General features: G+C 42.3%; 1 protein-coding gene across 1 annotated transcript in view; it reads left to right on the top strand.

Annotated features, from left to right (window-relative positions):
• Positions 1-20,674, top strand: part of NUP210L (nucleoporin 210 like) — a 229,987-nt gene that overhangs the window by 169,040 nt on the left and 40,273 nt on the right. Inside the window, exons 21-27 of the mRNA XM_004474977.4 lie at positions 650-778; positions 1,099-1,226; positions 1,765-1,897; positions 5,210-5,272; positions 5,661-5,840; positions 6,224-6,304; positions 6,388-6,519. Coding sequence (XP_004475034.2) covers positions 650-778; positions 1,099-1,226; positions 1,765-1,897; positions 5,210-5,272; positions 5,661-5,840; positions 6,224-6,304; positions 6,388-6,519 — 846 coding nt within the window. The remainder of the gene's footprint in view (positions 1-649; positions 779-1,098; positions 1,227-1,764; positions 1,898-5,209; positions 5,273-5,660; positions 5,841-6,223; positions 6,305-6,387; positions 6,520-20,674) is intronic.

Below are 20,674 nucleotides of genomic sequence, written 5' to 3'. Positions count from 1 at the left end.
GCAGTACTGATGCATGCAAGGAGTCCCGTGCCACGCAGGGGTGTCCCCCGCGTAGGGGAGCCCCACATGCAAGGAGTGCACCCCATAAGGAGAGCTGCCCAGCGCGAAAGAAAGTGCAGCCTGCCCAGGAATGGTGCCGCACACACGGAGAGCTGACACAAGATGACGCAACAAAAAGAAACACAGATTCCCGTGCTGCTGACAACAACAGAAATGGAAAAAGAAGATGCAGCAAATAGACACAGAGAACAGACAACGGGGTGGGGTGGGGGGGAGGGAAGAGAAATAAATAAATAAGTCTTAAAAAAAAAAAGAAGCTGATATACAGGGTGGGAGGAGGGAAAGGGGGGAAAATATATAAATAAATCTAAAAAAAAGAAGCTGATATATATGTTAAATTCTGCTTCAATTCAATCAATTTCAACTTTGTTCTTTATCAGTTAATATTGTTAAGGGTACATATTTTGCCATGACCTGAAGGAGCACATGTTATGGGTATATATTATGATATGCCTGAAACATGTAAGATGACATCTGAGAGTTTGCATCACAACGTAGTAAGATGCTATATTTTCAGTGAAAATAGTTGTTATGATTATGCTTGAAGCATGTTTGCTTCTTTACCCAGCTACCATCTTCTTCCTTCTAGTTAGTTCCAGTACATCCTGGATTTCTTACTTTGGAGGTCTATGATCTGTGTTTGGCTTTCTTGGGTCCAGCAATAGCCCACCTCAGGGTGTCAGACATACAAGAGCTGGAGCTCGATATGATTGATAAGGTGAGAGATGATTGCTTTATCTTATAAATGAAACAGGTCTCATTTTCACATCCCAGCATCACTTAATATAGTCTTTGCCCAGCTACTTTGTATGTGTATCAGGACTTTTGGTGGTGTTACTAGAAATACTGGTCCTTAAGAAAACATTCTAACATTAAACATGATAAAGATAGAAAGAGTGTTAAAGAACAACTTAAAAATAGTATGCATAAATTAGGCTTGTGTGATCAAAAGCCTGGCCAGGAATATGTAATGTAGACAGACTGTCCATGGTGAATGAGTCACTTCTATTTAAATCTTCCATTTTTTTAAACTACTAGGTTGAGATAGGTAAAACTGTGTTAGTGACTGTGAGAGTTCTTGACTCTTCCAAACGCCCATTCCAAAATAAATACTTCAAAAACATGGAGCTCAAACTGCAGTTGGCTTCTGCCATTGTCACCCTGATGTAAGTACCATTTCATTACTTCCTCCTTCCTAGACTTAGTATCATGAGAATCTCCCTACGGTGGTCTGATCCGCTTCCCCTTAGGTTTAACATTTTCTCCTTTCCTTTTTGCCCTGATACCTCTCAGCCCATACTGTTCCCACATTCAGTGTTTTTGTTAGAGGGTTGAAATCATGCATCGCATTTCCACTTTTTTTTGAAACTTTAGGGGTGCTTCAGGCTAGAGTACCTTCAGAAATAGGTAAACGAGCACAGATACTGCTTTTTCCCTCTTTGAAAGGGGAAATAAAGGAATTCCAAGGCAATTTAATACTTGCAGTTTTGCCAGATTATGCTTTTATTACCCTTATTCCTTCAAAAACTTAGAATGAACTTTTGCTCCCAGGAGCTTCCTTTCATTACCATGAAATTTATCTTGACTTCGGAAATTTATTTCTGGCAGCTCCCTCTAACAAGATAAATGAGAAATCTTGGAAAAATGCATAATTGTCTCTCTGAAAACCAATTTTTTTCACCTGAAAACACATGGTCTTTGCAGGCTAATGGAGGAACAGGATGAATACTCTGAAAATTATGTACTTCGAGGTGTCACCATTGGGCAAACCACACTTGTGGCTATTGCCAGGGACAGAATGGGGAGAAAATTTACATCAACTCCTCGTCAAATTGAAGTAAGGAAATTATCTCATCCAAAATTTGTACTTTGTTTTATTTGGCATAATTAAAATTATCTTTTTCTATTTAATTTTCCCAGGTTTAAAACCATTTGTCTCAAAAAGTGATAGTGTCTAACTCTTGCTATAATATTTTGGTTTTGGCTTTTGTTTTCTGTATAAAAATAATATACAATGAGCCTCCCTGGAGCCAAGGGATTACAACAAAGCACCAGCTCATAATGTAACTAGAAAAAGACCTTGAATAAAAGGGGGAAATGGTAAAGACAAATGAGTTTATATGGCTAAGAGACTTCAAAATGAGCTGGGAGGTCATCACAGGGGTCACACTTAACCACATCTCAGCAGGATCTCAGAGACAGCCAAAGTAGATACAACCCTAGGTAGTGGTGCTCCTGAAGGCTATGGAGACCCCCAGATCCTATGGTCATGACAGATGGCTCTGGAGTTCAGTGCCTTGCCAGTGGGCCCTACTTTGGGACTTGTGCTCCTGAGAGTGATGGAGTTGGACTCAGATTTGACCTCTCTATACTTGCCTCTTCTGTCACTTTTACTGAACCTGTGGTTGGCGCTGGGGTTAGTATATGCTCAGGAGACTTAAATCTCTGGACTGTCCATGTGCCAGCTGGGGCCTGAGCCTCAGCAGAGAACTCTCTGGTTCGTTAGACTTACCCAGGTCAGCAAACAGGGAGGTGAGGATGGTCAAACTCCACACCAGGGAACTGAGAGAGTCTGTAACTGCAAGCAGGAGAATCCCATCCATCAGCCATGTGGACTCTAAACCCCCTCTCAATTTAGAGGTGGAGTGGACATTGCCATCCCAGGATCCTCAGGATGGAGGAATAAAATATGGATTAGAGTGGACTTAATGGTATTCTACTATAGAATTATTGTGACTCTAGCAATGGAAGAAACTGTATCATTGATGTGGAGGCAGTGGCCACGGGAGTTGCTGAGGGCAGGGAGAGGGAAGAAGAGGTGTGATATGGGGGCATTTTCAGGACTTGGAGTTGTCCTGAATGATATTGCAGGAGACAGATGCAGGACATTATATATCCTGCCATAACCCACTGAATGGACTGTGAGAGAGTGTAAACTACAATATAAACTATAATCCATGCTGTATAACAGTGCTCCAAAATGTATTTATCAAATGCAATGAATGTGCCAACATTGATGAAAGAGGTTGAGTGCGGAAGGAGTGGGGGGTGGGGGTTGGAGAGTGGGGGTATATGGGAACTTCTTATTTTTTAATGTAACATTTTGTGTGATCTACGTATCTTTAAAAAAAGATAATAAAAAATAATAATACATACTTCTTACAGAAAAGTTCAAAACTACAAAGAAAGTATAAAGATGCCAAATGAAAATTACCTATGATTCCAATACTTAGAGACAACCATTATTAAGATTTTGGTGTATTTCCTTCACTTTTTTTCACATTGACATTTTATTTTTGATATAATTTTTTAATATTTTTAAAGATACTTATATTACATAAATGTTACATAAAAAATATAGGGGATTCCCATATGCCCCACTCCCTAGCCCTCCCACATTTTCCCACATTAACAACATCCTTCATTAGTGTGGTACTTTTGTTACAACTGATGAACACATTTTGGAGCATTGCTACTATGCGTGGATTATAGTTTACATTGTAGTTTACACTCTCTCCCACACGTTATTGTAAGGTATTACAAGATATATAATGGCCTGTATCTGTCATTACACTGTCATTCGGGACAATTCCCAAGTCCCAAAAATGCCCCCAAATTACACCTATTTTTCCCTCTCCCTCCCCTCAGAGCATCTGGTGGCCACTACTTCCACATCAATGATAAAAGTTCTTTCATTGCTAGAATCCCAATAAGTCTATAGCAGAATAATAGTAAGTCTACTCTAGTCCATTGTTCATTCCCCAACCCTGAGGTACTGGGATGGTGATGCCCACTCTGCCTCTAATCTAATGCTTAGATCCCATGGGGCAGATGGATGGGCCGATCTTGCTTGCAGTTGCAGACTCTCTCTGTTCCTTGGAATGGGCGTTGTCCTTCATCATCTCCTTGTTAGTTACCCTTGGTGAATCCAATGAATTAAAGAGTAGGTATCGCAACTCTTTTGAGATTCAGGGCCCAACTGGTACCTGGGCAGCCCAAAAATTTAAGTTCTCTTCGACATATACCTATCAACTCTAGTACTAACTATAGGTTCAAATAGAAGGGGCAGAAGAGCCATGTGCAGGGAAACCACAACTAAGTCCAACTCTGTCACACTGAGGAGCATAAATTCCAAAGTAGGGCCAACTGGATGGGTGCCAAATTCCTGAGCCATCTGTCCTGCATACCTTTTGGATATCTCCAGAGCCCTCAGGAGCCCCACTATTTTAGGCAATATTTACTGTGGCAGTCAATGAGATCCTTCTGAGACATGCATAAGCATAACCTCTGGAATGACCTTCTGACTCATTTTGAAGTCTCTCAGCTATATAAAGTCACTTGTCTTTACCCTTTCCCTCTTTGCGTTAAGGTTTTTTTCCAGGTGCATTGTTAATTAGTGGTTGGTAGCAATCCCTTGGTGCTGGAGGCTCATCCCTGGGAATCATGTCCCATGCTGGGGGGAGCTGGTGCATTTATATGCTGAGTTTGGCTTAGAGAGAGGCCACACTGAGCAACAAGGAGGGTCTCAGGAGGTAACCCTTAGGCACCCTATAACACAGGGCTAAGTTTCAGTTTCAAAAGTAAAGGTTCAGAAGTACAGTCATCAATATCAAATGCCCATCAATGGTCCATCCTCCTTCACAAGTCACTGCCCCTGTATTCAGGGGAGTTTTGATGTCCCATTAGAGAACATGCTTATTTTAACCTGGATGACTGCTACTGCTTTTTTTCACCTTAATCTTATATCAAAAGTATTTTCTTATGTCAATAAAAGGTATTTATTGCCCATGTGTGGATACTTCTTGAAGCTGGGTAATAAGTACTTGAGAGTTCATTAGACCATTCTCTCTACTTTTACATATATTTGGAAAAAAGTAAAAAAGAAAATTAATTGTAAACATAACTTCGATGGCCCCTTTTATTCCATTGAGTGAAAATAACTTATTTAAGCAGTCCTACTTAAATCACTTTTATTTTTTGCTATTATAAATAAAATATTTACTTATAAATAAAATCAAAATATATATATCTTTGTGTATAACTTCTTTTTGTACATCCTTAAAACTTTTCCTTAGGAAAAACTGCTTTATCATTTGTTACAAAATTGACTTCTATTAGTCACTGTTGTCCTTTTGTTTTGTCCTTCAAGGTATTCCTTCCATTCAGGCTTGTTCCAGAGAAAATGACACTGATCCCAACTAACATGATGCAGGTGATCTTAAAAGCAGAGAAATAAGGTTGACTCTTCTCATCTCGCCTCTACGCCCTTCCAACACACACATACACACACACACACACGTGTGTGCATGTCTCTCCCTATTGATCTCCTCTTGTCTGCTCCAAGTCAAATACAATAAGATCTGACCAGGAAGAAAATTAGAATCTTCCCTGATCTATGATGTACATGGTATAAACTACATTTTGGAATCCCATGGATAATTTGTGGCATTTCCATTTCCTCTGCATTTGATTTGATGTGGAGTATACTGGTCAGAAAATAGGGGAAGATGAAGAAGACAAGTTGTTTGGTCAAACTGTTGGGAAAAGATATGTGACTTCTCCCCATGATCCAGGCATTCACTGAAATGTTTAAATTCCAGGTAATGTCCGAAGGTGGCCCCCAGCCCCAGTCTATCATTCAGTTCTCCATTAGTAATCAAACTGTGGCTGTTGTTAATAGGAGAGGACAAGTTACAGGGAAGACGGTTGGCACAGCTGTGGTCTATGGCACTATCCAGACAGTAAATGAAGATACTGGCAAAGTCATTGTGTTTTCCCAGGTATTGGTTGTTTGCTCTGCACTGCTTCTATTCTTCCTTCTGGGAACCATATTGGAGGTGGGTGATCATAAGGGAGGGTAAGAGAAAGGTGTCATCAGCACAGGAAAACCCTTGTCATCTCCCTCCCCTGGCATTCTCTTAACCAGGCTTGGAAAATATGTAATCTTTAGTGAAAATCCCACAGAATACTTGGCATTGTTTTAGGACATAGTCCCTGACCTTAAGAAATTCTTTACAGAACAAAAACAAGAACATATCTAGTGTGTAAGTTTTTTGTTGAATGTCAAAAAACAATAGCAAACAAACTAGTTATCATAAGCTTCTCTGTCCAACCCACAGAAACTCTCTCTTAACTTAAGCTTGCTCTCCACCCTGTTGAGCAGGATGAAGTACAGATTGAAGTTATTCAGCTAAGGGCTGTTAGGATCCTCGCAGCTGCTACTCGACTCATCACAGCTACTGAAGTCAGTATGAGGGCTCTCTTCTGGGTTCATTGCTGTTATAACGCCTGCTGGGAATATAACACAATACCACTTTTTCTTTTCAGATGCCAGTTTATGTCATGGGAGTGACCAGTACCCAGACCCCTTTTTCCTTCAGCAATGCCAACCCTGGGCTCACATTCCATTGGTCCGTGAACAAACGGGATGTATTGGATCTAGTGCCCAGGCATTCAGAGGTATGAATTTATCTGTTTATTATACAATTCATTTATTTTTTAGTTGTTTTAAAATATACATAACACAAATCATTCTAACCATTTTAAGTGATCAATTCTTTGACGTTAAGTACATTGACAATACTGTGTAACTTTTACCACTATTTCCAGACAGTTTTCATTATCTGCAAACAAAACTCATACTCATTTAGCAATAACTCCCAATTCCCTAGTGGTCCAATCAAAAGCCCGAAAGAGATCTAATCAATCAAATGATCTAATCAAGGTCCCTTAACTAAATTTAATGCAATTAAAGGGCCCCACACCCACAGGAATGGACAATTCAACATAATCTTTTCTGGGGTTCACAAAATTCAAACTGTCACCCTTCACCCTCTGAATACCAAAAAGACATGTTCTTTCCATATGCAAAAGATATTCATTACTTCACAACATTTCAAAAAGTCAATTATTTCAGTAGCAATGCTTAGTACAAAATCTCATTTAAGTCAGTTATAGGCAAACAGTATGTCTTGGGGCAAAAATTTCCCTCTGGCTGTAAACCTATGAAACTTACAAAACAAGTTATCTGCTTCTGATATACAAAGGAGGAACAGTCATAGGATAAATATTTGCCTTTCCATAGGGAGAAATTGGAAGGAAAGCAGGTGTTAGGGGTCCAAACAGATCTGAAAACCTGCAGGGCATACCCCAATAGTGTTCAAAGTCTGATCATCATTTACAGAATGATAGTTTCTTCTCCTCAGGACCTCATGGGAGCCCACCCCTTCCACAGGCTTGTGCAATGGTTATCTTTTCAGTTCTCTCCTCACCTCTCCGCCACCAACCTGGGTGGCAGCCAAGTTCTAGGCCTCACCCTCCAAGAACACTGGGGTGACAGCCGCAGTCTCCCCAGTCCTTGGAGCACAGTCTCAACCCTCTTAATAGAGTGGGGTGGTGGCCACATTCTCCCTAATATCTGGCACACAGGTCCAACCCCCTCAGAAATGTGGGGTGGTGACCTAACTCTCCCCAACCTATGGGGCACAGGCCCAACCTTCTCAAAACCTAACTCTCTATAATCTCTGGGGAATGTGCCTACCTGAACAGGCTGGAAGGCCCACCCCTCTTCAAATGCCAGGGCAAACTCACCCTTTCCACAAACATGGGTGGACATCTCTTTTGGCCAGAGAAGATATCTTAAGTACAGACTTTAGCTTCCACAGTTTTGCCCTTGAAGTGGTTTCTCCTTCAATTTCTCCCTGTTCTATACCTTTTAGTCCGGGTTGACAATCGTTTGATTCATACAGATCTCACAAATAGCTCATTGGTTTTGCATGCAGTTCACAGGGATCCCAGCCATCAGACAATAGGACTTGACACAAATCCTTTCTGGAAAACCACATTTCCCAAACCATCAATTTCTGGTTTCTTTGTGCCCAGAAATTCAGTTCTCAGCCTATCCCTTTCCTCTCTTATTTTACTATAAGCTGCAAGGAGAAGCCAGTCTGCATTTTCCACATTTAGTTTGGAAGTTACCTCAGCTAAATGTTCAAGATCATCACTTTCAAATTCTGTCTTCCATCTAACATCAGGAGTCAATTTTGCCATGTTATCTGCAACTTTAAAACAAGGATCACCTTCCTTCCAGTCATCATTTCTGTCTACGGCCTCAGCGGAAGTGACTTTGGATCCATATTTTTACCAACAGTATCTTCAAAACAAGCTACATCTTTTCTATCAAGCACTTCACAGTTCCTCCAGAATCTTCCCCTTACCCACTTAAAAAACCATTCCAGGGAGGCAGTTGTAGCTCAGTGGTTGAGCACCTGCTTCCCATATACAAGGTCCTGGGTTCAATCCCTGGTACTTTGTAAAAAAAAAAGTTCCAATAATTTTGGTACTCGCATTTGCAGCACTTCACTTTCTTGGTACCAATTTCTATCTTGGTCTGCCAAAGGCTGCCTTTGCAAAAATACCAGAAATGGATTGGCTTTTATAAAGAGGATTTATTTGGGATAAAAGTTTACAGTTCTGCAGCTACAAAAATGTCCAAATCAAGGCAGCAGCAGAGCTGATTTCTCATCAAAGATTGTCTGCTAGAAGATCCTGTAGTCCTAGCATGTGGTGAGGTAAGATGGTAGGACTGCCAGTTTCTCTCTACTCTCTCCTGGAGCTCAGCTATGAGCAATCAGGCATCTTTCCCTGGGCCTCATCCCCCTTGAGCTTCTCGGGGCTTCTCTGTCTTTCTGCAGCTGTAGATAAACCTAGGATCATTTCTCTCACATGACAGGTCAAAATGGCAGAGCTCTCTTTTCTGTGTCTCTTTCTTTCTGTCTTTTCTCAGTTTTTATAAGACCCAGCAAGAGGACTGAGACCCAACCTGGGTTAGACCTCACTGACATAGTCCAATCAAAAGCCCTAAAGTGATCTAATCTAGTGATTTAATAAAACTCAACTGAATTTCATGCAATCAAAGTCCCCATACCCACAGGAATGGATTAATTCAACATAATCTTTTCTGTAATTCACAAAATTCAAACTGTCACACTCTCTTATCCCCACCCCTGGTAACCACTATTCTGCCTTCAGTCTCTATGAATTCGCTTACTTTAAGTATTTCATATAAGAGAAATCATACAATATTTGTTCTTTTGTGTCTGGCTTATTTAATTCAATATGATGTCTTCAAGGCCCATGTTATAGCACATAACCACTACTTCACTTCTTTTTCATGGCTGAATAATACTCCATTGTTTACCCATTCAGCTGTTGGTGAACACTTGGGCTGCTTCTGCCACTGGCTATTGTAAATAGTGCTGCAGTGAACACTGGTGTACAAGTATCTGTACACATTTGCACTTTCAATTCTTTTGGGTATTTACCTATGAGCAGAATTGCTGGGTCAGATGATGTAATTCTATTTTTAACTCTCTGTTTTCCACAGCTCCTGCACCAATTTACATCTCCACCATTAATATAGGAGGGTTTCTATTTCTCTGCATCCTCACTAACACTTGTTATATTCAATTTTTTAAAAATAATAGTCATCTGAGTGGATGTGAAGTAGTATCTTGTAATTTTAATTTACATTTCTTTAATGGTTTATGATGTTGAGGATCTTTTCATATACTTACCGGCCATTTAATATCTTATTTGGAGAAATATCTACTCAAATCATTGGCTAATTTTTTTTTTTAATTTATTTCCCCCCACCCCCTTGTGGCTTGCTTGTTGTCTGCTCTCTCTGTCCATTAGCTGCATGCTTTTCTGTGTTTTTACTTGTCTCCCTTTTTGTTGTGTCACATTGCTGATTGTTGCATCACATTGCTGAGTCAGCTCTCTGTGGCACTTGCGGGCCAGGCACATTGGCCGATTTTTTTTTAAAGATTTATTTTTTATTTATTACTCTCCCCTTCTCCCCACCCCTGATCCCCCATTGTCTGCTCTCTGTGTCCATTCACTGTGTGTTCTTCTTTGTCCACTTGTGTTCTTTGTCAGCAGCACCGGGAATCTGTGTCTCTTTTTGTTGTGTCATCTTGCTGCGTCAGCTCTCTGTGTAAATGTGGCACCACTCCTGGACAGCTGCACATTTTTGCACGGGGCGGCTCTCCTTGAAGGGTGCACTCCTTGCACGTGGGGCTCCCCTACGTGGGGGACACCCCTGAGTGGCACAGCACTCCTTGCACGCATCAGCACTGTGCATGGGCCAGCTCACCACATGGGTCAGGAGGCCCTGGATATGAACCTTGGACCTCTTCTATGTGATAAGCAGGACAGTCTATCAGTTGAGCCAAATCTGCTTCCCTAAATTTTTTTTTTTGCTTCCTTAATTTTTAATTGCAGTTTTTGTCATTTTGTTTTTAAGTTGTAGGACTTATTTATATATTCTGGATATTAAATCCTTATCAGATATATCGTTTCCAAATATTTCCTCCCATATTGTAGGTTGTCTTTTCATTTCGTGATAATGTCCTTTGATACACAAAAGTCTTTTTTTAAGGATTTATTTATTTATTCCTTCCCTCATTGTTTGTGCTTGCTATCTACTCTCTGTGTCATACATTATGTGCTCTCTCTGTCTGCTCATCTTCTCTTTAGGAGGCACTGGGAACTGAAACTAGGACCTCCCATGTGGGAAAGAGGCACTTAATCACTTGAGCCACCTCCACTACCTGCTTTGTTGTGCCTTTCATTGTGTTTCCTCTTTGTGTCTCCTTGTTCCTTCATGTTACTGCATCAGCTCGCTGTGCCAGCCTATCATGCTAGCTCACTGTCTTGCTCGTCTTCTCTAGGAGGCACTGGGAACCAAATTTGGGACCTCCCATGTGGTAGGCAGGCACCCAAATGCTTGAATCAAATCCACTTACCTGCACAAAAGTTTTTTTTAAGATTTTTTTTTTTATCTCTCCTACCCCCTCATTGTTCACACTTGCTCTGTCTGTTTTCTTTGTTTCTTTAGGAGATACCAGGAACCAAACCCTGTACCTCTGATGTGAGAGAGAGGCATCTAATTGCTTAAGCCACCTCTCTTCCCTTTTTTGTTGTGTCCCTTGTTTTTGCTTTCCCTCTTGTGTCTCTTGTTTAGTCATCCTGTCGTGTCAGCTCATTGAACCTACCCATTGCGCCAGCCTGCTGTCCTGCTCGTCTTCTTTAGGAGGCACTGGGAACCTCTACTCCCTGCTTTGTTTGTCTTTCATTATGTTTTTCTTCTTGTGTCTCTTGTTGCATCCTCTTATTGTGTCAACTTGTCACACCTACCCATTGCATCAGCTCACTGTCTTCTTCTTATGATTCTTTTTATTTCTGTGGGGTCAGTTGTAACATCCCCCCTTTGATTTCTGACACTGTCTTTAGGAGGCACTGGGAACCAAACAATGGACTTCCCATGTGGTAGGCAGGCACCCAAATGCTTGAATCACATTGATTTCCCTGCACAAAAGTTTTTAATATCTATTTGAAAATAGAGAGTGGATGTGACTCAAGTGGTTGAGTACCTGCTTGCCACATGGGTGGTCCCAGATTCTGTTCCCAGTGCCTCCAAAAAACAATACAAATAAACAAACAAACAAAAAACCGACAAGCAAACAGATGAAAAAAACAGCTCAGGGGAGCTATGTGGCTCAGTGGTTGAGCACCGGCTTCAATACCCAGTACCCAGTACCACACACACAAAAAGATAAAGTCCATTTTATCTGTTTTTTTCTTTTATTGTTCATGTTCTTGGTGCTAATCTGAAAAATCCATTGCCTCCAACAATGTCCTGAAGCTATTTCCCTATGTTTCCTTGTAAGAGTTTTATAGTATTAGTTCTTGTATTTAGGTTTTTTGCATGTGGATTTCCAGTTGCCCCAGCACCATTTTTTCAAGAGACTTCTTTCCCCGTCAGATGGACTTGGCACTCTCGTTGAAAATCTACTGGCCGTAGATGTGTGGATTTATATCTGGATTCACTTCACAATTCTATTCCATTGGTCTGTGTACCTATCCTTATGCCAGTACCACATTGTTAATACAGTAGCTTTGTAGTAAGTTTTGAAATCAGGAAGTGTTTAGTCTATTTGGGGCCCTTGTAATTCCATACACATTTTAGGATTACCTTTTCCATTTCCACAAAAAAGGCTGTGGGAATTTTTATAGGAATTGCATTGAATTTGTAGATTGCTTTAGATGGTATTGACATCTTCACAATATTAACAATTCCGATGTTTCCAGTGAACCCCAGATGTCTTTCCACTTATTTAGGTCTTCTTCAGTTTCTTTAGCAATGTTTTGTAGTCTTCAGTGTACAAGTCTTTCATCTCCTTACTTAATTTTTTCCTAGACATTTTGATCTTTTAGATGCTATTAGAAACAGAATTGTTTTCTTGATTTCCTTTTCAGATTGATCATTACTGGTGTATAAAATCCCAAACTGACTTTTTCATATTTACCTTCTATACTGAAATTTTGCTGAATTCATTTATTAGTTCTTGTAGATTCCATGGGATTTTCTGTATATAGGATCATATCATCTGCAAATAGGGATAATTGGATTTCTTCCTTTCCAGTTTGGATGCCTTTTATTTCTTTCTCTTGCCTGACTGCTCTGGCTAGAACTTAAGTGCAATGTTGAGTAACTGTGGTAACAGTGGGCATCCTTTTCTTGTTTCTGATCTTAGCGGGAAAGCTTTCAGTCGTTCACCACTGAGTATGATGTTGTGAAAGTACCCTTCTATTCCTAGTTTTCTGAGTGTTTTTATCATGAAACCATGTTTGATTTTGTCAAATGCCTTTTCTGTGTCCATTGAAATGATCATGTATTTTTTCTCCTTCATTCTATTAATGTGATGTATTATTGTGATGGTTAGGCTAATGTGTCAACTCAGTCAGGTTATTATACCCAGTTGTTTAGTCAAGCAAGCACTGGGCTAACTGTAATACAAGGTCATTTATGGACTTCAGTCACCAGTGACTTTACTACATAGATAGCTGATTACATTTACATCAGTCAGGGAGATTGCCATCAGCAATGAGTGACACTTTATCCAATCAGTTGAATGTCTTAAAAGGAGAAGGAATTTCAGCATTCAGAGAGAATTTCCTAGCTCGTGTTTGGACAGCCAGTGTCTCCCGGAAGCTCATCAAGGACTTTCAGTGGACCTTCATCGGACCCCTAGTTTTCAGCCTGCTTGCAGAACCTGGACTTGTGCATCCCCACGGTCACGTGAGAGACTCATAAAATTACATACTATTGACAGATACCTTCTGTTAATTATGTTTCCCTAGAGAACCCTGACTAATACAGCTTGGTACAAAGAGTAGGGTGATTCTTGAGGAACAGAGTCTTAAACATGTCTGAGGTGGTTCTGGGAGTTTTGCAATTGGCTCTCTACTCTAATTGAACTCAAGGGTACTAATGATTCCCTTTCCAATAACAAAGAGGCCGCTAACAGTCCATGACATGAGTTGGCCATAGAGATACACAAAATATCATCACTGGATTCTCCTACTTCCATACATATAAGAAGCAAGGATTGGGAAGTGGATTTGGCTCAGCAGATAGAGCATCTGCCTACCACAAGGGAGGTCCAGGGTTCAATATCCAGGGCCTCATGACCTGTGTGATGAGCTGGCCCACGCACAGTGCTGATGGGCGCAAGGAGTGCCGTGCCACACAAGGGTGTCCCCCACGTAGGGGAGCCCCACGCACAAGGAGTGTGCCCCACAAGGAAAGCCATCGCGCGCAAAAAAAAAGTACAGCCTGCCCAGGAGTGGTGCTGAACACACAGTGAGCTGACGCAGCAAGATGACGCAACAAAAAGAGATACATATTCCTGGTGCTGCTTATAAGAATATAAGCGGACAGAGAAGAACACACAGTGAACAAACACAGAAAGCAGACAACTGGGGAGGTGGAAGGGAAGAGAAATAAAATTAAATTTAAAAAAGAAGCAAGGATCTGGGTGAAAGTGTTTTCAACACCTTAACAGAGGTTTGTGGAGTCAAAAGGTATAATGATGGCTGGCTCTTCCTAGATACTCTGGATTCCGCATGAATGATGTGAAAGTTTCTGTGTGCTCTGAAAGAAAATCTTGTCTCCTATAGCCACAGGCTTGAAATATCTGAGAACCAAACTCAGACTCTCATTGTACAAATAGCAGAGTTACAAAGGAAACTAAAATCTCAATCTTGCAGGGTTTCTGCTTTTAAAATGAAGGCATTGATTGGAAAGGAGTAGAACCAAGAGGATTAGGATGGAGACATATAGGATGATGCTAATATTTGTGGGGACATTGGAACCCTAAGTTCTGCTGAGACTTTACCAGATAAGCCTGCGAGGGCCTGCCCTGTCCAGACCACACCTTGTCAACTTTGTATCACCCAGTCTCCAGCCTGCTGCAGGGAGTCTGGACCTCCTGCCAGCCCTGAGGTGGGTACCAGCCAAACTGAAGCCTGAACTGCCCAGCCTCTGGCCTGCCCCAGGGAGACTGAACCTCCTCCCAGCCCTGAGACAGGTACCAGCCAAACATCAGCATGCACTGCCTTTAGAGCCTCCAGTGTACCCTGAGGTCAGTAGCTTGCAAGGCATTTCTAAACCTTCTCTTTACCCACCCCACCACCTCTCTTGTCTTTGAGACCTATTACTAGACTAAAATCACAACAAGCCCCCAAAGGTGAAATACAAAGTGTGACCCATGAGAAAGTACTGTATACTCTGAAAGAACTGCATGAGTTTTCCCATTTATGTAGATAGAAATCAGGGGAATATGTGTGGGAATGAATACTAAGGGTATGGGATAATAGTGAAGAAATATTAAGTTAGAGCAGCCTGAATTTACTGATATGGGCCCACTAAGCAGAAATTCTAGATTCAACACTGTAGCTTGAGGGGTTAGAAAAGGCTCTAACAGTTTGTTTGGGTGGCTGACTGAAACATGGACCAAAAGATGGCCTAGCATGTCTGAGGTTGAGATGCCCAATTTGCCCTGGTATACAGTAGGAGAGGGAATTCAAAGACTTAGAGAGATTGGAATGCTAGAATGGATTTACCATTTGAGACTTACCCACCGACCCCAGGAGTGTCCAGTGGACACACTTTAACCAGGACTGTGAGGAATAAATTTGTAAAACTCCATTTTCCCTGAAGAGCTCTGTGGTTGCTCTCCTCTGTAGTCCAGATATTACCATAGGGAGAGCCATAATGGAAGTAGAATCCTTAAACATTATGGGGATGAACTGATCTTTGTCCAGTAAAAGTCAAGTATCAGCAGTTAATCACCAAAGACAAGGTAGGCGTGACTACCATAATGAAAGGCAGATTCAAAGCAGCACTCAAAATAGTCTGAGTTGCATAGAGTTATGGCATTGGTTAATACATCATGGGGTACCTAGAAGTGAAATAGATGGACAGTCTACGAAATTTCTTCTGGATCTGTATAAAAAGAAGAGTCCTAGGTCAAGTGAACAAAACCCTAACTGAAATTACAAATGCAGAGAATTACAGTTCTTTAATCAATTCCCAGACTTGAGACAGATTACAGATCCAGAGCCCCTTGAATGAGGAGAAGGCCAGGTCCCCTTTGGGAAGGATCCTGTTAAACTGGCAAAAATTTATACTGTTAATCTTCCTCCCAGCTTTTCCCAAGGAGACCAAAGGCCTTTTATAAGAGTAACTGTGCCTTGGGGAAAAGGAAATGATCAGACATTTCAGGGATTATTAGACACTGGCTCAGAAGTGACATTAATTCCAGGAGGCCCAAAACGTCACTGTGATCCACCTGTCAGAGTAGGGACTTAGGGAGTTCAGGTGATTAATGGAATTTTAGCTCACATTTGTCTCACACTTGGTCCAGTGTGTCCCTGAACCCATTTGGTGATTATTTCCTCAGTTCCAGAATGCTCAGTAACTGGCAGAATCCCCACATTGGATCCCTGACTTGTGGAGTGCAGGCTATTATGGTTGGAAAGGCCAAGTGCAAGCCATTAGAACTGCCCCTACCTAGCAAAATAGTAAGTCAAAAGCAATACTGGATTCCTGGAGGGACTGTAGAGATTACTGCCACCATCAAGGATTTGAAGGATGCAGGGGTGGTGATTCCCACCACATCCCCACTCAACTCTCCTATTTGGTCTATGCAGAAAACAGATGGATCTTGGAGGATGACAGTAGATTATTGTAAACTTAACCAGGCGGTGACTCCAGTTGCACCTGCTGTCCCCAGATGTGGTATCATTGCTTGAGCAAATCAACACATTTCCTGGTACCTGGTATGGAGCTCTTGATCTGACAAACACTTTTTTCCGGGAAACGGACTTTGGCCCAGTGGTTAGGGCGTCCGTCTACCACATGGGAGGTCTGCGGTTCAAACCCCGGGCCTCCTTGACCCGTGTGGAGCTGGCCATGCGCAGTGGTGATGCGCGCAAGGAGTGCCTTGCCACGCAAGGGTGTCCCCCGCGTGGGGGAGCCCCACGCGCAAGGAGTGCGCCCGTGAGGAAAGCCGCCCAGCGTGAAAGAAAGTGCAGCCTGCCCAGGAATGGCGCCGCCCACACTTCCCGTGCCGCTGACGACAACAGAAGCGGACAAAGAAACAAGACGCAGCAAATAGACACCAAGAACAGACAACCAGGGGAGGGGGGGAAATTAAATAAAATAAATAAATCTTTAAAAAAAAAAACAAAAAAAAAACAAAACACTTTTTTCCTAAATTGCCATTAATAAAGACCACCAGAAATAGTTTGCTTTCAGCTGGCAAGGCCAGCAGTATACCATCACTGTCCTGCCTCAGGGGTATATCAACTCTCCAGCCCTATGTCATAATATTGTCCACAGGGACCTTGATCATCTCTCTCCCTCCCACATGACACACTGGTCCATTATATTGATGATATCATGTTGATAGGACCTAGTGAGCAGGAAGTAGCAAAGACTCTAGACTTATTAATAAGGCATTTGTGTGAGAGAGAATGAGAGATACACTCAACAGAAATACAGGGTCCTTCCACCTCAGTGAAATTTCTAGGTGTTCAGTGGTGCAGGGCATGTTGAGATATCCCTTCTAAAGTGAAGGATACGCTGTTGCATCTCGTCCCTCCAATGACCAAAAAAGAGGCACAATGCTTAGCTGGTCTCTTCAAATTTTGGAGATAACACATTCCTCATTTAGGTGTGCTACTCCAGCCCATTTACCCAGTGACCAGAAAAGCTGTTAGTTTTGACTGGGGACCAGAACAAGAGGAGGCTCTGTGCTTCAGGTCCAGGTCCAGGCTGCTGTGCAAGCTGCACTACCACTTGGGCCATATAATCCAGCAGATCCAATGGTGCTGGAAGTTTCAGTAGCAAACAGAGATGCTGTCTGGAGTCTTTGGCAGGCCGCTATAGGAGAATCACAATGCAGACCCTTAGGATTTAAGAGCAAAACACTGCCATCCTCTGCAGGTAACTACTCTCCAATTGAGAAACAGTTTTTGGCCTGCCACTCAGCCTTAGTAGAAACTGAACACTTAACCATGGGCCATCAAGTTATCATATACCTGAGTTGCCTATCATGAGTTGGGTATTGTCTGACCCACTAAACCGTAAAGGTAGGCATGCACAGCAGCACTCCATAATAAAGTGGAAGTGGGATATATGAGATAGGGCTCGAGTGGGTCCTGAAGGCACAAGTACATTACATGAGGAAGTAGTCCAAATGCACATGGTCACCACCCCTGCCATGTTACCTTCTCTTTCCCAGCCCACAGCTTTGGCCTCTTGGGGAGTCCCTTACAATCAGTTGACTGAGGATACGAACACTCAGGCCTGGTTTACAGATGGATCTGCACAATATGCAGGTACCACCCAAAAGTGGACAACTGCAGCATTCTAGCCCTTTCCTGGGACTTCCCTGAAGGATAGTGGCGAGGGCAAACCCTCCCCATGGGCAGAACTTTGAGCAGTGCACCTGGTAGTTCATTTTGCTTGGAAGAAGAAATGGCCAGAGGTGCATTTGTACACTGATTCATGGACTGTTGCCAATGGTTTGGCTGGATGATCAGGGACTTGGAAGAAACATGATTGGAAAATTGGTGACAAAGAGGTCTGGGGAAGAAGTATGTGGATAGACCTTTCTGAGTGGGCAAAAAGCATGAAAATATTGATTTCCCACGTGAATGCTCATCAGAGGGTGACTTCAGCAGAAGAACAGTTTAATAACCAAGTAGTTAAAATGACCCGTTTTGTGGATACCAGTCTGCTTCTTTCCCTAGTCACTGCCCATTGGGCTCAGGAACAAAGTGGCCCTGGTGGTAGGGATGGAGGTTACGCATGGGCTCAGTAACATGGACTTCCACTCACCAAGAATGACTGGCTACAGTCAATGCTGAGGGCCCAGTTTACCAGCAGCAGAGACCAACACTCAGTACCCAATATGGCACCATTCCCTGAGGTGATTAGTCTGCTACCTGCTGGCAGGTTGATTACATTGGATCACTTCTATCTTGGAAGGGGCAGTGATTTGTTCTACCTGGAAGAGATTCATACTCAGGATATTGGTTTGCCTTCCCTGCACACAATGCTTCGGCCAAAACTACCATCTGTGAACTTACAGAATGCCTTATCCACCATCTTGGTATTCCACACAGCATTGCTTCTGATGAAGGAACCCACATCACAGCAAATGATGTGTGGTAATGGGCACACAAACTCATGGAATTCACTTGTCTTAATGTGTTTCCCATCATCCTGAAGCAGATGTATTAATAGAATGGTGGGATGGCCCTTTGAATTCTCAATTAAGGCACCAACTAGGTGGCAGTGACTTGCAGGGCTGGGGCAATGTTCTCCAGGAGACTGTGTATGCTCTAAATCAGTATCCACTCTATGGTGCTGCTCCTCTCATAACCAGGATCCATGGGTCCAGGAATCAAGGGGTGGAAATGGGAGTGGCACCACTCAGTATTAACCCTAGTGACCCACTAGGAAAATTTTTGCTTCCTATCCCTGCAGCCTCAAGCTCTACTGGTCTACAGGTTTTAGTCCCCAAAGGAGGAGTGCTGCCACCAGGGAACATAACAATGATTCCATTGAACTGGAAGTTTTTTTTTTTTTAAAGATTTATTTATTTATTTAATTTCCCCCCCTCCCCTGGTTGTCTGTTCTTGGTGTCTATTTGCTGCGTCTTGTTTCTTTGTCCGCTTCTGTTGTCGTCAGCGGCACAGGAAGTGTGGGCGGCGCCATTCCTGGGCAAGCTGCACTTTCTTTTCACGCTGGGCGGCTTTCCTCACGGGCACACTCCTTGCGCGTGGGGCTCCCCCACGCGGGGGACACCCTTGCGTGGCACGGCACTCCTTGCGCGCATCAGCACTGCGCATGGCCAGCTCCACACGGGTCAAGGAGGCCCGGGGTTTGAACCGCGGACCTCCCATATGGTAGACGGACGCCCTAACCACTGGGCCAAAGTCCGTTTCCCTGAACTGGAAGTTAAGACTGCCACCTGGCCACTTTGGGCTCCTCTTACCTCTGAATCAACAGGCAAAGAAGGGAATTACTGTCCTGGCTGGGGTGACTGATCCTGATTATAGGACTGCATCTACATAATAGGGGTAAAGAAGAGTTTGCTTGGAATATAGGAGATCCTCTAGGGCGTCTCCAAGTATTGCTATGCCCCACTATTAAAGTCAGTGGAAAATGGCAATAACCCAATCCAAGCAGGCCTAAAATGGCTCAGAATCTTCAGGAATGAAAGTTTGGATCATCCTGCCAAGCAAAGAACTATGGCCAGCTGAAGTTCTTGCTGAGGGTACCAGAAGCATAGAATGGGTAGTGGAAGAAGGTAGTGGTAAATAAGAGCTTCAACTACATGATCAGTTACAGAAATGAAGACTGTAATAGTGAATCTTTCTTCCTTTTTTATTAGTATGATTGTATATGTACAATATACAAAACGAACTTCTTTGTTTTCCTTTCCCCTATCATATGACAAGTTGTGTTAGCTTCATGCCATAATATTTAAGGATGTCAAGATTAAGAGTGAAGATTACTCAAGGACTTGCACCCTAAGAATTAATGTGTTTCTGGTTGTACATAGGAGAATCAAACATTGTTAGGTGAAAATGTGTTTATTTGCATGTCTGTTATTGTTTTTACGTAAAGACTAAGTATGGTTTAAGGTAATGTGTATGGTTGCTGAGTTCACAAGGGGTGGACTGGGATGGTTAGGCTAATGTGTCAACTAGGCCAAGTAATTATACCCAGTTGTTTGGTTAAGCAAGCATGGGCTAATTGTAGTACAAGGACATTTATGGACTTTAGTCACCAGTGACTTTATTGCGTAGATAGCTGATTACATCTACATCAACCAGGAAGATTGCCATCAACAATGAGTGATGCTTTATCCAATCAGTTGAATGTCTTAAAAGGGGAAGTGATTTCAGCATTCAGAGAGAATTTCCCAGCTTGTGTTTGCACAGCCAATTCCTCCCAGAAATTCATCAAGGACCTTCAGTAGACATTCATCGGACCCCTAGTTTTCAGCCTGCCTGCAGAACCTGGACTTGTGCATCCCCACAGTCAAGTGAGAGACTCATAAAATCATATCCTGTTGACAGACATCTGTTGATTCTGTTTCCCTAGAGAATACTGACTAATACAATTACGTTCATTGATTTTCTTCTGTTTAGCTATCCTTGCATTCCTGGAATAAATCCTATTTGGTCA

Source organism: Dasypus novemcinctus, chromosome 13 (genome assembly GCF_030445035.2).
Source record: "Dasypus novemcinctus isolate mDasNov1 chromosome 13, mDasNov1.1.hap2, whole genome shotgun sequence".
Taxonomy (NCBI): Eukaryota; Metazoa; Chordata; class Mammalia; order Cingulata; family Dasypodidae; genus Dasypus; species Dasypus novemcinctus.
This window is presented reverse-complemented; position numbering and strand designations above follow the sequence as displayed.